Source organism: Morone saxatilis, unplaced genomic scaffold (assembly GCF_004916995.1).
Source record: "Morone saxatilis isolate NCDOM2014 unplaced genomic scaffold, NCSU_SB_2.0 Contig8, whole genome shotgun sequence".
Lineage (NCBI taxonomy): Eukaryota > Metazoa > Chordata > Actinopteri > Moronidae > Morone > Morone saxatilis.
In genome coordinates this window covers 7,233,031-7,250,251 of record NW_023340257.1, presented here as the reverse complement: position 1 = coordinate 7,250,251, position 17,221 = coordinate 7,233,031, and the positions used below count along the sequence as shown (strand labels likewise).

General features: G+C 41.1%; 1 protein-coding gene across 1 annotated transcript in view; it reads left to right on the top strand.

The window, feature by feature from the left end:
• Window positions 1-1,632: 1,632 nt before the first annotated feature.
• igsf11 (immunoglobulin superfamily member 11) overlaps window positions 1,633-17,221 on the top strand; it is a 93,786-nt gene continuing 78,197 nt past the window's right edge. Inside the window, exon 1 of the mRNA XM_035680559.1 lies at window positions 1,633-2,195. Coding sequence (XP_035536452.1) covers window positions 2,135-2,195 — 61 coding nt within the window. The 5' untranslated portion in view covers window positions 1,633-2,134. The remainder of the gene's footprint in view (window positions 2,196-17,221) is intronic.

The following is a 17,221-nucleotide window of genomic DNA, read 5'->3' as shown; positions in this document are numbered from 1 at the left end:
GAGAGGGAATGTGAGGGCCTCCGGGGTGATCTTCTAATTGTAACTTATTTGTCTGGGCAGTGACAGCTAAACGAATCTGTGATGTCTTGCCGGCCAGCATGCAGGGGCAAAGAAGGAAGCAATGGCAAGGGGTGGATAGACCCAAGCGATGGGATCTTCTAACTTGTACCTTATTTGTCTGCAGTGACAGCTAAACGTCTGTGACTGTCTGCCGGCAGCTGCAGGGCAGAAGGAAGAATGGAGGGGTGGATAGACGGATGGATGTATAGGGCACTGCTCCAATCATGTCCTAGTTTCACTTTCACCAAGTCAAAATCAAATTTAGAAGAAATCAAAAATACTTCAGTCAAATGTTTTTCTTTTGATGTTTGAGCGCCTCTTTTTTTCTTTAAAGCGAACAAACTGCTACGACTAGATATCCTGTGAAGTACAAAAAATAAGCAGCTATTCAGTGCTGAGGTGAGCTAAGTGGAAGAGAGTGATTAGAGGCTTGAGCACAGGTTGTTTGATGCGGTCTCCTCAGCTGATTCTTTTAATCACTGCGTAGTTCCTTTATAGTCACTTATAAGCCCCCCCCCCACCACCACCAATGCTGCTCTTCATTAAAAACTCATCTTTGAACTCATTATGGATCTTTTTACAAAGCCACAATGCACCCAGTGCGACTGTTTCACATGCAGAAGTTTGATTCATCAAGATCAACAGTCAGTAATTATGCATTTTAATGTATTTCACACACTTTCATATGGGTCATCTGCAGTGCTGTGCACGTTGTTCCCTCTGATGTGTGACAGACAGACAGACTGAAGAACTCACTGTGGACTGATATTTACATTAGAAATTATGAAAATGACTCAGAATGTAGGGCCTGCGATGACGACCAAAGAGGCTGAGCATTGTGGGGGGACATGGGGGGGACACACAGCCTTCATTATATTCTAGAACTGATGTTAAATGTTTACATTGTGTATGTGAGTGCCACAGATATCCTCGTCTATTATTCTCCGTCGGTCGTTCTGTGGTCGCACCGCAGGAGGGCACGAACGTCTCTCTCTCTCTCTCTCTCGACTGGCGTCAGCAGTCTCCCAGCAACAGCCGGGCTCGAGCTCAACTCAGTCATCCGCCGTCAAGCCGCAGACACACACCGTCAGAGCGCAACAGGAAGCCGGGTGGATTTCACCTACAAAATAAAAGCATTTTGATTTCAGGTGAGTTTCTCGCTGTTCCCCAGGGCTTATTCTGGCTGACTATAGTGGAGGTTGCCTTTTAGTCTACTGTGAAGTGGAGTAAAGTGTGGTGCTCTAATTTATTTCACCAATCTGTTCTTTTCTGACACATTTCCCCTTTATTTTATTGATGAGAAATTACTTCTTGAATGCAGGAAAGTGTGAGGAGCACATGTATGTATAAGTGGTTCAACCCTAACTGAGCTCTGTCCTTTTTGCCACCTCATGACAATGGTGTTGTCAAAACTGTAGTTTGTCGCTTTATCCACGTCCACACCACGTTTTATTAACTACACTCCGAGCTGCTCCACGTAGGTTTTATTTTGAAAAATAGCAACCGGAGGCCGTACTGTTTCCAATGCTGTGCAGCTTGCTCCCAGGTCCGCTCAGCTGCAGCAGAACAGACGAGAAACCATGGAGCGCAACAAGACGCGTTGGAGAGAGTCACCGAGCGGACGGGAGAAGTGCCAGTTTCTGATCAGTTTCTAAGTCACTTTCAGCGACAGTGGGCAGATTTTAGTTCACCAGCAGGTGGAAATTGAGTTATTCCAAGCGTGCGTAAATGGACTGGAGAGGTGTAGAAAAGAATATAGTCTTGGAGTGACCAGCAGCGACCAAAGGACGAGAGGAAAGGGTCATAAAGAGCGTCCGAAGGAGAGACGAGTGCCCGTCGGATAGAAATGCTCTCTGTGTTATTTTTATTCACACATTTGAACATTTCAAGTTGTTTTCTTCACGGGAACGTCGCCGGTGTGCGCTGCGTAAAAACCCCAGACTGCTTTCACGTCTCATGTCGTTAGAGGGAACAGTTACTTTTCTCCAAGGAAACTGTGAGCGGAGCTGAGATTTCATACAGAAGGAGGCACTGGGATAAAAGCTGAGAACCAGTCACTGAACAGTAACGAACCATGGTGAAGTTTCATAACTCGGACCTCTGGATAGCCTGGATGGTAATTTTCTGCATGGAGGGTAAGTTGTGTGACACTTAGAAACTTGTGTACATATCCAACAACAGACACAGCGTGCAGGGACAATCCTATAATAATAAAAAATAATAACAATTATGAGGAAACATATTTCGAAAGGCTTACAGATCCCATATCACGTGTTTAAGTCATTATTACAATACATCTGCATCAGTGCTGCAAAAACAGATGCATCTGGAATTAAATTGTGCCACGGACTCAACCTCTCCTCTCCAAGAGCGCGTGCCACGGCCATTTGATCCCCCCCCTCCTTAATACGGTATGTTTGGATCAGGCTGACAAATCCCCGGCATTTCCACAAAAAACTAAAGCACCGATTTAGGATGACTTTTCCCCAGTGGTCGCCATGTCATCTCTCCCAAAAAGCACTTTTGATTGTGCACATCTTATCCATAATGCGCTCTGCCGTGCCTGATATCGTTTTTGCGCGTCTTACACAAGGTCTAAAATTACAGATTTTTGTTTTGAAGTCACGCAACCACCACCGACACACCAAACGTGTCTCTGTCGTGGGAGACTGTGTGTTTTGAAATAGAAACGGAGCAGACGGTGGAGGGCTGCGCTGGTACCCGCCCGATTAACGAGAAGCAGGGTGACCAGGCAGCGCAGGAGAGCAAGCAACCCCCAAAGGAAAACCGCTAGCCTATATATTTCTATAATCTTCCCACTGGGATCTGTACTGTGTGCGTGTGTGTGTGTGTGTGTGTGTGTTGCACTGAACAGCAAGTTCGTTGACCTTCTCTTACTTCTAGGTCCAGTTGTGTTATTAGTAATCGAGCAATATTTGGAGTACATGCAAGTCTAGCGAGTTTGTCATACTTTATGTTGGCTTTGTATTATATCCATGAACTATTGAACATGAGAATTTAAATGTGTCTGTGATATTTATGAATTAAGTCCTTATAAACGCTTATAAAGAGGTTTCCTGCAGGTTAGAGAAATAATTTAGGGAATGCACCTTAGAATTTATAGGAACAGAAATACCATTAGAGAGAAGATTAATGGCACTCATCAGTAAATGAGCATCATTTGTAAACGTATTCAGGCAAATACGATGTTGACTAATTAATAAGGAGTTTAAAAATAAAGCATTATTTAGGCCGTTAAATAGTGAATGAGTTCCTTTAAATATTATTCTATTTTTTTTAACATATTGTACAATTTTTTTGTAGCAAAAAACATGCTAGTAAACAAACAAGCCCCCTTAGAGCCTTATTTCAGGACACAAAAAGCATTACCACTGAACACACACACACACACACACACACACACACACTGGCCTGACATGTCAATTTGGACAGAACAATTGTGTGAGATTGAATTTAGTCCTGATTGCAGGTGTTTCACTCCGCTGCTCACTTATTTAGCTGTATACCTCTGCAGAGAGTGGATGTACGGTGTCTTGTCAGCTTAAGGGTCAAACATATGCACACACACACAAACACACACACACACACACACACACACACACATGCACTCAAGTTTATTTGATTTGATCACTCTGACCCTTTGTCTGTAAAATGGTTTGAAATAAAATTGTGGATTGTGGCCACTCCTTTTCCCTCCAAATGATTCCATCCATCCAATTCGAAAAACCTCAGCCATTGTAACAAGTGAAGGTTCAAGTCTACAAATGTCTTTACACAGAAAGAACAAACTGCTCAGTGTGCCAGAGCTCAGCAGCTCTATTAACGAGCCAACTTGTTCTGAACGGAACTGCATTCGCTGGACAGTTTTTCTGCTCTCCTCTTGCGTCTTTGTGGGGAGCTGCAAGTGTTTCTATAAATAAATTCTGATGCAGTGAATCAGTATTGATTGTGGTTGCTTGCTTTGGCTGTACTGACCTCCACTTTTTTGCATGTCAGACATTGTTACGAGATTGATCTGATCTGTTCATTAGCGGACACGGGGTTGTTTTGGGTTATTACACAATGAGGCCCGAATACTTTGTCCATTTCTGACAAAATCGAATATATTTATAACAACAAAAGTGCGTTTTATATGGCTTGAATACAATGTAACCGACATGCTACCCAGCATGTGCTTGTAGCTGTGGACAAACACTAAACAGTTAAAAAAAAAATGAAAAAAGAGGAAAGTTTTGAAAAGCAGAAAACTGTAAGCATCTATGACAAGTGACTTGGGCAGGCGTCAGCAGACGGCCAAGTTCATGGCAGGGCCCCTCGTACTTTAAGCATTAGTTAGAGGACATGTCATCATGTCCGTCTTCAGCCATCAGCGAATTCCAGTTACACATAAATATTGTATTCTTTCTTGTCAATTTGAAACACAGCTAGAAAGGTTGGGCCATTCAGATCTGCAGTGCTTCAAACCTTTGAAGAAAGTTTGTAAAAAGTTAGAAGAATAAACAGTAGAGGCTCTATGCTAATAAACTGATTGGTTCAGCTGTTGTCACAATGAAACCCCCTGGCTATACCAGCACAGAGCTGCTCTGTCCACGATGGCCCGATTTCACGACTCACACAGAACAACCCTCGAGGGTGTTGCAGGGGCCGATCCCGAGGTCCAATCAATGCAACAAATTAAATTCAAGTGGAGGTGGTGACTCTAAACTTTTCAACTACTGTTGTTTGTTTTGGATGTCTGCATAATAGATCCCAAAGAACATTTCAGATTTGCATACTGTGAAATGTTTGGATTAGCCTCCTGGCTTCCATCCCACTGTCCTGTATGTTTGAAATGAGGAGTCCAGTAAGGATGAGGAGTGCTTGAGCATATATTTATAAAAAAAAATTAAAAAAAGGACAACATGGAGTGTTTCTTAAGCTCATTGACATTCAAAGCATTCGTTTCTGCATCAAAGCTGAACTTAGACCAGTTCCCTTCTCCACTTCCACTGTGAGCTTGTTAACCTTTGAGGCTCTGCTCAAAGTAATGAAATTACACAGCAAGCCCAGTCTGTTTGTTGTTTGTATGGTCTCCTTTGCTCAGTTTGATGATTTCATTTCAATCAATTTGTCATCCAGATATGTTTCAAGCTATACAGTTGCACTGGGTTCACAGTAGCAGTAATGGTGGCTTTGGTGATTTACAGGCCATTTACAGACATTCAGCTGTCAAGGTAAAAACTGGGATGAATTTGGTAAAAAAAAAAAAAAATGAATCAATCAATAATAAATGTGCAAATCACCATTTACTGTTTCAATTGACTCTTCAAAGCTGCTTTGTTTTGTACAGTTTTTTTCTTCAACATTTGCAGGTTGAAATGAGGGATGAGAGAGAGCAGAGTAGCTTTGTATAGACAAAAAAAAAAACATGTTAAAGTGGTGGAGAGAGCTGCACAGCTCAGGAAGTATTTTAAATGTACTCTCAGTTTTTTGTAACCACAGATGATCTTGCAGTTTTTTGCATGTAATGGACCCTGCATCTGACTTAGAACATGCCTCTCAATCTAGAAATCCTGCTAATGCAGAATGCATATGATAGAAAATCCAGTCTGTGTTGGTTTTATCTGATAAGTAGCATTTTTTCCCCCCTCCTCTTTCCGCCTGCTGCTAAAAAGGAGCAGCTGGAACAAGAGTGTTGGACAGATGGAACTTTCCACCTCGATTATTTTTTTGACTAAATATAGACTCTCAAAAAATTAAAAGACCTCTGGGACTCCTCGCAAAGTGCATGTGCGTGCGTGCGTATGCGTGCGTATGTTTGAGCGACAGAGGCGCCGAGAACTTCAGACGACGGGGTCCTCAGATGATGGCGGCAGTGGCCATCCTGGGAGTGTAAATGAATAAATGATGGGCAGATATTTGGAGGAGAGTGAGCGCAGCATTCGCCCGGTCCCACGGTCTCTTAAGCACACATTAAAGTAGGCCCCAAAGAGTCCACAGGCTGCTCTGCTGCACGGCAGTTGGCCAAGCATCTGGGGCAAACATCTGATGTGGTCAGTTCACAGAGATTTGGGGGTTTGGGGCTTTGAGGTTTTGGGGTTGGTTGTACCTTTAATCAGAGTGGCAAATGAGGAAATCATGCACACATAGGGAGCGATGAGGGATGTTGTTACTGCATTTGGGTTAGATGATTAAAAAGGGTGTTGGTGAAGTATGATATCACTGGAAGCTCATCTGGAGGCAGGCAATACACCTGTCAAACCTGTTTTAGACACAGGTTTGTCATCTATAAGAGTGGAAATTCATTCATTTTAGATGAGTGACTGTCACTGCTGTGTCATTCTGTGCAGAGGAATTGCGTGGATGAAGCATTTCAGCTTTTTTTTCCTGACGTAAGACATTTAAGAGTGGGTCAAAGTTGCAATAACTGCAACTGCAGTAACCAGTTTTATCTCAGCGTGCTTGAGCCACAAGATCTTTGCCCTGTGCAGCAAGATACCTCCTGCGTTATTGTGAAAGCTGATGTTAATTGAAAACCTGCAAAAGGCAACACCTCCACTTTATAACTCAAGGATGGAAAATGACGCATTACAGCAATAGTGGTTTGCATTTTTGGTGCAAAAGAGAAGGTATAGTTAAAACAATCCCCAAAACTCCTTGATAATACCACAAAACATAAGTCAAACTACATGCTTCAAGTTTAAACAACATTATCTTGGTCAGTAACATACTGTGGCAGATTGTATCATTTGGATGAGACCATCTTTTAACTTGGTTTTCCATTTGAGAGAGAGAGAGAAAGAAAGAGAGAGAGAGAGAGAGCCGAGAGAGAGAGAGAGAGAGAGAGAGTGAGAGTGTGTGAGTGTGTGTGTAAAGATCCCTGGACTTATACATATTTAAAGCGGATGTCTTCCTCATGTCGTGGCACCCTCTCCTTGAAATGAGCAGTTTTGCTTTGCTGGCTCTTGAGGTTTGACAGGACCTTTGCTGACAGGACTCCCCCATTACGTCAGTAACTCAGGAGGTGTTTGGTACATGCAGAGATATCGTGTTGGGTGTCTAAGGGTAAAAAAACTTTTTACAAATGTTCGACTCTTTGTATCTATCACTATGTTTTGGTTAGCTGTTTACTTACATGTACATTTAAGCAAGCTTTTACGTTCATAAAGTCATGTCATGTTTAACAGGTACTGTTAGTGACCGTTCCAAAAGCTGAGCATGAACAGAGAGAGTCCTTCTATCCAATAAAAATGAACAAAGTCGTGAGTGTGAGTCAGCACTCTAAACTACAGTCACAAATTGAAATAGTAGAATTATTTCTTTGCAGAGCCTGCATAATATCACACCCATAACACAAAAATGACTATTCCAAACCTGGTTTTCAACAGTAATCTGTCTCTAACTGTAACAATACGAATTTAGGCCGCACTTTTATTTCTCCTCACAAACCTGATAAGAATAGTGCCGTTCTGTCTATCTTTATGACACATGCTCAAACTTTCATGTTTGCAACAATCAATGTTAATCGACCTATACTTTACAAAACCCCTCCTCCACTGTTCCCTTCCTTGTGTGTGTGATATATTGCGGCTCTCAATCAGTGTCTGCCAGAGGGTCGTTAAGTTGATCTCTGGTATTACCAAGAATAGTTGCCGTGTTTATCATTGTAAGCCTTTATGAGCTCAGATCAATGGCGAAGGAAATGCTCCTGTGTGCACAATATTCCCACAAGTCTGTATTAATTGTGTGTGTGTGTGTGTGTCTGGGCTCTCATATTCCCCAGGCACATAAATTACAGTAGATCCCAAAGGATCAAGGTTTCCCCTGTAATGACCTCATCAGTTTGATCAACCAATCACAAAGCTCCCAGGTTCCAGACAGTCAGTTTGTCTTTGAGGTTCATTAGGCATATTCACGCTCTCTAGTGAGCTCAGTGTTAAGATGAAAGGAAGCTGCTCACTTCAGTCTGTCCAGCTGTTCATTTTAATGCATAAAAATGCATATTAGCCGTTTGACTTGGTCAGTCAAAACCTTTTTGGAACTACTTCAAAAAATCAATGGCTACATTTATTTACATTTAGCTGCAAAATGTTTTGGATCAATTATTACCCCAGATCAGTAATCCATGTGCTCAAATTAATTAATTTGTTACCTAACCCATTCTCAGTTTACTTAAGGGCATTATGTAGCCAATAAAAGCTCCTGAATCTGAAAACACACAAATCAAACAATATTATGTAAAGCATGTATGTGTAATGCCACAAATAACACAACATTGTGTAGTCATAGCCTCAATTAAATAAAACTGTGGTAAATCAGATGAGTTGTACAGGATTGGAGTAAGTAATTCAAATTCCCAATAGAGCCATTTCTGTGAACACATTTTTTTGATTGCAAATAAAGAAATCTGAGGTATAAATTGCTAAAGTTGGGTAATGATGTAAGGAGTGATGGGAAAATATGATGATGTAATGATAGTAATGATGATGATGATGTGGCCATTCATCTGAAACAATAGTTGTTACATTTCTCATCTGAACCGATTTCACAGAGCATTACGAAAACAAACACCACCCTGCTTCTGCAGAAGAGGTCAGCAGTCTATTCCCAGTATATAATGACAGACAGATACATGAAATGCTGTAGTGCTAGCTGCATTTACAGCAGGCCTAGAGGAAGGGTGCAGATTCAGCTGTGGTTTTAGGTCAGAGTCTACTGACTTGAGTGAGTCCTGAATCAAGGACTATATATATATATATAGGTATTTTCAACTCTAGTCCCTGGAGTACTGTGGCCTTGCATCACTAATTTGAAATTGATTGTTAATTGATCGACACAACAACTAAATGACCTTACAGTACTTGATTAACCTAGAGGCTGAACTGGCTGGTGTCACACTAGGAGATAATGCAGATTCTGTGACCTGCTTTGAGTGCATGGTGGTCCACTGAGTTGTCTTGACCAGATAATTGCACTGGCTCTAAAAATACACTGTGGATAATTTCATATTATAGAGGAATATAATTTTGCACATTGCTCACTGTTGCACACAATGGGGTTGTCTCTGCTCTGTATCTGCTCTGTAATGACTACCTCTACTGTTAGGTGTCTGGCTGAGAGCACCTACAGAAATTATTTCTCCCATTTGAGACTTTAAAAGCATCTGAGAGTCTGAGGTCGCAGATGTGTGATGGGTTTCAAAAAAGATGAATAGTCAGCGTTAGCAAGCTTCTTACTGCTGTATTTACAGCCTTTCTTTTGTGTGGGAATATCCTTAATCATGTTGTTATCCCCCTGAGAGCAACATGTTAGTTTAGTGGAATCCTTTATCTTTCAGACACAGTGTAGTCAGGGTGAGCAGATGAACTAAAGTTAATACATTCTGCCTGTTGTCCTGACACTTACATGCGACTGGAGTGAAAATGCAGAATATTGCAAAGAGAAGAGAATAGAGAGGAACAAAGGGAAAAAGGGGACAGATTCTCCTGCATTAAATATGCCCAGGGCTTTTCACAGCCATAGGTAATTCATAAACTGGCTGTTGGGGCAAACCACTTCTGTTTTATTTGTGCTTTTGTTCTTTTAACCTAGTTCAATGTATCTGCTCTGAAGATCTATTAAGAAGAAACACATTTCCGAAAGCAGCAGGGTGGCAAAGAAAGGTTAAAGGTAATTTCAGCCTTCATATAATCTGGTAGTTTTGAGCATTGCACTGACCAGGCTAACTGCTAAGATCTGGGAACGACGGGACGACATAGCTGAAGCCCATGTGTGATGTGAAAAGTAACACAATATTGTGTTTCAGAACCAAATCTGTGTGTAAGTGTAGCCACATATTGCTGCTAAAGGTCAAATTAAAGCTGTGATAAATTGGACTGCAGTGGAATAAGCAATTAAATTACTTATTGGAACGGTTTTAGGGAAAAACAAAAGGAAACAAACCCACAGGTTAGCCAAAGTTAACAAAACAAAGGTATAAAAGATTATTTCTCAAAATGTCCGTTTTCAACATTCAGCACAGTTTACAGGCTGACTTCCTGGTTTAACCTTCAGGGTTTCCCAGAGGAGATTGGTCAGTGGAGGTGGCAAGTACTTTCTGATCAGAGCCAATTATGATATAAGTCTAACTGGTCAATGGGGACATTTTATCTCTCATATCAGCACCTGATTGTGACTCTTTTCCCGACGGTCAGGCCCTCACTTTGACCTATACCTCCTTCACACTGTCTACTCTCTTGTGTGTTTTTTCCCTGTCATACTTTGATGTATGTCTCTATGTTTCCCTGTGTGTGTGATCCCAGCAAATACTACTGCTAAGTAGTATCATTCTAGCTGATAGTAAGGATGGTTTGTAAAAATAACTGAATATAACTTTAAAAATCAAATATTTGGACAATTAAAACACTAGAAGTTCCAATAAAACTGTAGTATGTGTTGCTCTTAATGCTGGATCAGCACTCTTGTATAAACCACTACAGTGTTACTATCTGGTTCGTAAGGACACCGAAACGAAATGAGACGTCCCTGCAGGAAGGGAAGGCCAGCTCTTGGTGTGACACACTTTGGCTCTCAGTAAATGTGTGTTAACTGCCTGAGTTGCTCCCTGTAGGAAAGGATGAGCAGCAGCTCTCCATAGTTTCATTATTAGTCCCTCTTATACAGAGCGCCAGAGCCACTTTCTCTCACGTGTATTGCTTTTCTGCTCCCTCTCTCTCAGGTGTCATTCTTTCAAAATACAGGTTCAACTTCACTTTCACTTATTATCATGACCTATATCCCTCTACATTTCTCTCCAGCCTCTTGTACCCTTGTATTTGTCTGCTGCTTTACTTCCCTTTACATCATTGTATTCCAATTACAATCTCTTTCACTGTCTCTCTTTTTCAGACTCTATTTCCCTGTGTGCCTCTCTTTCACACACACTCTACGTTTCTCTCTTTCTCTCTCTGCGCCCTCCCACACTCGACACACAAATGACTTTCCAGGGATGAGGATGAGACTGAAAAGTGGTCCCCGCTTGTTCTGTCTGCAGACAACGAATGAGCATGTCAAATCTGATGCATGTGAACAGCTAGGAAGAACGGCGCGTTAAGGAACACAGTGAGAGAGAGAGGGAAAGAGAGAGAGAGTGAGAGAGAGAGAGAAAGAGAGAGGGAGGGAGAGAGAGGGAGAAAGAGAGAGAGAGATCCCATCTGTGCATTGTTACAGCAGACTTCACCTTAACATTGTCTCTGTTGTATCCAATAGAACAGGAGGGGGCACAGGTGGGACTTTGACAAACTGGGGAACACACACTTAACACAGTTTATGTGTGCTCACACACACACGGACATTTAGATGCACTTGCAAATGAATTTCACGTTTGCAATACGTGCCTACACAAACATGCACATAGAGTGGCTCACGCACACACAGCAGAGACACCTGAGGCCTGAAACATTGTTATGGTGATATTTCACAGAATTGCTCACAGTGTGCATACTACAAAGTGTTAGTCTTTGCTTTATTTAATAGGATTGGTTGGTCTCGAACTTGGCATTCCAGCCTCTTTAGAAGTGTTCAGTGGTTTTGGGTGAGGTCAGTTTGGTGTGAAGCAGTTGTAGGATGGGTTACTGGTTACAAGGTGTACCACTAGTCTTGAACAGGGAACATGGTTGTCAGTGGGATTGAACCTGTGACCTTTTGGTCGTAGAACTGATTCTTAAAGAGGTTAAAAAAATCATATTTAAAAAATCAATAACATAACGTGTAATATGTGTAATTCAAAATACCATTTGCTGCCTAAACATTAAAGTTCAATTGAAATTCATTCAAACAAATGTGCTCTGTAAAACACTGTGTTCTTTGAGGAGAAACCAAAAGGGAGGAATGTTTTTGGTTTGATGATGGCTCCCCCTGTTCTTAGTTAATCTGAATACTGTTAGTCCTCCACCTATGTAGATGAAGAACCATAAACCGTAAAGCATAATTGGAAAAATAAAACAATGGGGTCGTTTTTGTGTTTTAAAAAAAGAACCATAAAACCATTTTAATTTGTGTTTTATTTCTTTTGGGCTGTTCTTCTCCGTGTGGACGCAGGGCGGGCTGCTGCTGTACCCCGACCCCTACCCTTCCACACTCACTGAGCACTTCTTTGCTGCTCCTTTTGTCTTACGGTAGTGCTTCCTCTAAACTGGGATGGAAAAACTAGAGTCCCCCTTAGCTGCCACGGGGGCAGACTGGCCAACGTCATTACAGGTACCAGTCCGGGTCCGGAGCTAGTTCCGGGTCCAGACTGCTGAAGAACAAGCCAAAGAAGTGCTCAGTGTGTGTGGTAGGACATCCCACCCATCTGCAGACACCTGGAGAGGAGCTTCATTTAAAACCTTAACTGTTTGGTTTTGAAACATAAAAACACAAAAACTACCCAGTTGGTTTGACTTTTTGTTTTCAGCTTTGAAATGGTAAAACCAAATAATGAACAATACGACCATTTCACTGCCCTATTACAGGCATACAGTCACACTGACCAACAGTCACACAGCAGCCACAACACGAGAGTATCAGACTCACAACAACACACATTGGCTTTGTTGCAAAAGTCTCTCTTCTTATCTAACTTACAAACATGAACACATATCGCTCCAAACAAACCAAATCTTTCACCTGGTGAAAGTGCCCTGCTAATATCTGGAGCGCATTAAACAGCATGTAAACGTACCTGTAAATGTCACTTCTGAATGTTTAGATGCTGGTGTGGTCTCTACACTTCAGTTTCACTAACAACACACTGTCTTCCCATAATGTGTAAGCTACAGCACACGTTTGTTTACTTTGACTCGTTCTTAAGCTGGAGCTCAGCCTGCCAGCTGCTGTCAATCAAACACTGTGGCAAAAAATGAGCACTTCTGATAGTCTGATATCTCCCCAAAGACCTTCCAATAATAATGAAAAACTATTAACCTTAAATTAAACAAACATGGCGATGGCTAAGTGTGATTTCAGTTTTATAACATTTATTATTTTTTAACGTGAGAGTCTCTGGAGCATGTTTAGCATTTTTCCCTTTCTTGCATTTTCTGAGCTGTTAAAATTGCAAGTGGACCTAATTTACTGTACCTCTTGCTACATAACAATGTTCAGATGCATAAGGAACCAAACAGATTCAGAGTGAAAACAGGTTTGAACTTACTTTAATCTACTCTTTTTTGGGTACTGTTGAAATCTTTTTATTTCACGTGTTGGTTGAGCTTGCCGGCAATTTGGTCACTAAAACTTGGCATACTCTAACCTTTAATAACTGAATAAAAAAAGATGAGCACCGTGAGACCTGCTTCTCGTGGTGTTGGTGTTAGTCTTAACAACAATATAAGGGTCATGGGTATCATGGGGCACCATATGCTGCTGTGGCCCTTCAACCCTTAATCCATGCTTCTACTGTCTTATCTGGTTGCCCGCCCTGACAGCCTGGATACGGATGATGGGGGCAGGGAAACACTGTCCAGTATGCTGCACACTGCTTTGTATTTGTAATGTGCTCAATATGCAAATCCACTCGACCCCAGATAGTTTTGCCAGAATATGAAAGGCCAAATTCACCATCACACACTCAAACACACACACACTTGTTAAGGCATGGATGTACCTACCCACCGACACACACAGAAAATTCTTCACCCCACCCTCCCACATGCATTAATATCACAAGGATATTGCACAGACTTAACTGATAATGCCAGATAGTAGTATTGTCACAGACCCCACTGACACACTATGTGTGTATGTGTGTCCTATTTATCCACTATCCTACAAAAAGCCTTTTAAGTAGATCCCAGCTATTGGAGGAGCTTTAAATAAGTGTAACACAATAATGGAATGTGAGTCCATGTAGGTTTGTCCCACATGACATCGACTGTGGGGAAGGTTGAGGGTGGGAACACAGAAGCACTCTTTTCAGGAAACAACCCTTGGCGACTACACTGACACTGACTTTGTGATGACACCCTTAAAAAACAGATAAACGGTTCTGTGAAAGGTACACACTAAAAAACCCAGCACTTCCGAGAACATAACAAAGTGCTAATGGGCATGCAAATGAAGTGACAATGATGTCCAACTAAAACTGTTGCGTAATCAGTTTGGACAGGAGTAAAGCCTTAAAAATCTCTATCTCTTACATTATAGTGCCATTATTAATGGCAAAATCAACATGGGTTGTTTATTTCAGTGAATGGTTTGGTTTATTACTTAAGTGTATAGTGTATAAATCACATACAGCTTTACCTACTCAGATGAAATAATGTTTATATTATACAGCTATCATGGAAGATTAACATAACCTTTGCACTGGAATACATTTACGTCGCAGAAAGTGAAGAGAAACGGTTGTAATGTCTTGACTTGACATATAAGAGAAAGTGAAGTCAGGCGATGTGTGATTGGGTCTTCCAGCAGAAAAGAAATTGGGTTAATTATGTGGAGATGGAATTAATCCATCCATATACTGTGATATTCCCAATTTACTGTAATTACTTCTCATTAGTACCCAAATAAACCTTTGATTTGTTGCAACATGCAACTTCCCTTTACTTTTTTTTCCTTGTAGCACTTTCACCTTTTTTTCCTCTCTGCTGTAATTGTGTTATCACTAAACTAAACCCTCCTTTTATATGGCTGAGGAGGCTATGACTTGCTTACTTGCTCTGATGGGCTGCGGCTGCTGATCCATACCCAGTTTGCCTGCTAAGAGGTGATTTGTGAATATGGAACTATGTGTAAACTATTGAGCCAAGGCCCAAATCATCTGCTAAAATGGGCTTTGCTACAGATTATGTCTGTCATTTGGTCTGTGACCCTGGCTTATAGATTATAGATAGCTTTGGCTTTATTTGATCAGTTCAGTGACACAGTAGCAAGACCTTGCGTGGGAACTCACATATGCAAACACACAAAGGTTGGACATAGATACAGCCAAGCCATGCTTCATTATAATTTGTACCATGCGAACTACTGTTTCTATCAATTTACTAATCTTTCTTTTTTCCATTATACACATTCTTGTAATAAATTGTCAGAAAAAATCCAGTTGGAGATCTTTGCCAAGAAGGACATGACTGTGTCACTTTAAAATGCCTGATTATTTGTCTCTGCAGTGCCCATAGCAGGTTCATTAAAGAGCAGAGAAAGGCACCGATTGATTGAGTGATAGTTGGGTGAAGGTCAAGTCAAGTCATGTTTATTTACACAGCCGTTCACCTTAAGAATGCTGGGATGGACATTGGATCCACTGCCAGGTAAAACCATAGTAAATGATAATGTCTGGACAAGCAGAGAGACAAACACCCGCTTGAGGCAGATATGTTTAACAGGAAGTGAGTGTAATGATGCAGTAACAAAACGGCAGCTCTGGAGGAGAGAGTGTGTCCTTCCCAAGATAAAGAGTGGACTGGATTTGAAGATTTCCACAGGTTTCTCTTCTGAGGGAATGGCAGCTCTAAAGATATGTGGCTTGGTAGGAAATGCTCTGCTGCCTGCTAATTTTCTCTTGATTGTTGGTGACAGTCTGCCAGCGAGCACCCTGTGATCTGAAGGCGTGACAGGGTACATAAGGGATGGTGAGATCAGATAAATATGATTGTGTGAGCTTGTTTACTATTTTTACACTAGCAGAAGCTACAGTATTTAAAATCAGATTAGGAGCCAGTGAAGGGAGCACTAAATACGTATGTGCAGTGTGATCAAATCTTATGATCTGATTTAATATTCTTGAATCAGCTTTTTGTAAGAGTTGAAGGTTTTTAATGTGAGTGTTTGGTAGCCTAGAAACATGACATGGTAGTCAAGTAAATGAATGCAGATGAAACAGCATCAGCTAAATTTAGCACAGAATGCAATTTTGAGACATCGGAAAATATTTATTTTTATTTATCAGGATGCTATCAGTTTCATCAAAGCAGATGCTGCTCCACCTGGAGTCTAGGAATTCAGACTTGGGTATCATTGGCAAAGCTGTCAAAATTGAAGTCATAATTATGGATATAATGTTATAACTTCACCAGCACGTAGCATGTAAATCGAAAATATTAATGAGCCTCGGAATGAATCATGTGGCACACCCAGGTTTTCCCATTAAAATTACTGTAAGTTTTGTGAGGTATCAACAATTTTAATTGAAGAAAACTGAGTTTAAAATTAAGACAATTCGAAATTGCATTGCTTGAAATCATTTACATTGCCTTGGAACTATGTAATGATTTTAGGTTTGGTTTAAATTGTTAGAAATGTCTGCATGAGAAAAATAATTATTTCTTGTGAAGTCTGAATGTGTATGTCCTGCCAGTGAAGATTCACAGATCAAGGTGGTTGAAAAGGATGATGGTGTGCTTCTGTCCTGCTCCTCCAACAAATAGAGTCTCCTGGGGTTATTTGTTAATTGTTAATTGCTTCTATACACATACATTCACATGTACACACACATACATCTGCACACACATGCAAGGATGTACACAAGCCACACAATGTCAAACAATCCAATTAGCTACCATCAAGTCAATTGGGGTAATTACCCAGAGACTATTACGTCGTATTCTCCCTGTGCACTATCACAACTATAATTATGGCAAAACAACAATGATGTGCAATTACAGTTCGCTGTCATTGCTCTATAGTGATGTGATGTCAGTAAAAATAGCAGACGGGTGTGAGATGATGAAGCTTAGTCGGAGAGAGCAGGACAGAGTGTCTGTACAGGGACCTGGGAGTCGAAGTCTAACTCTTCATAAACATATCTCATAATCAATGGCAGAATATCAAGTGATCCATCTTCTCTGGCCTGTAAACGGTTGACATTTTCCCTTTATTAAAGCTGTGAGATGAAACGCAGGGTTTTAACGATGACATGAGATGATCAATGACTCCATTGTACTCAGCTGGAGGGTGCTTTATTAACATGGGACATTGTCCTGTTCCAGAATGATTCCTCAGTATTTAGAGGATGATTTCCCGATTGTAACTTGGGTCTCTGATGACCGGAGTAGAATGTGTGGCTCTTTCTCTTTTGTGCATTGTAATTAATCCTAAAAGGGCTATGTAATGTTGTGACAGTGGGTGTGAGGTGAGAAGGAGAGAGATGTAGGTTGTCTTTATTACTGCACTTGGTGATGAGAGTGATGTGAAGATGTGT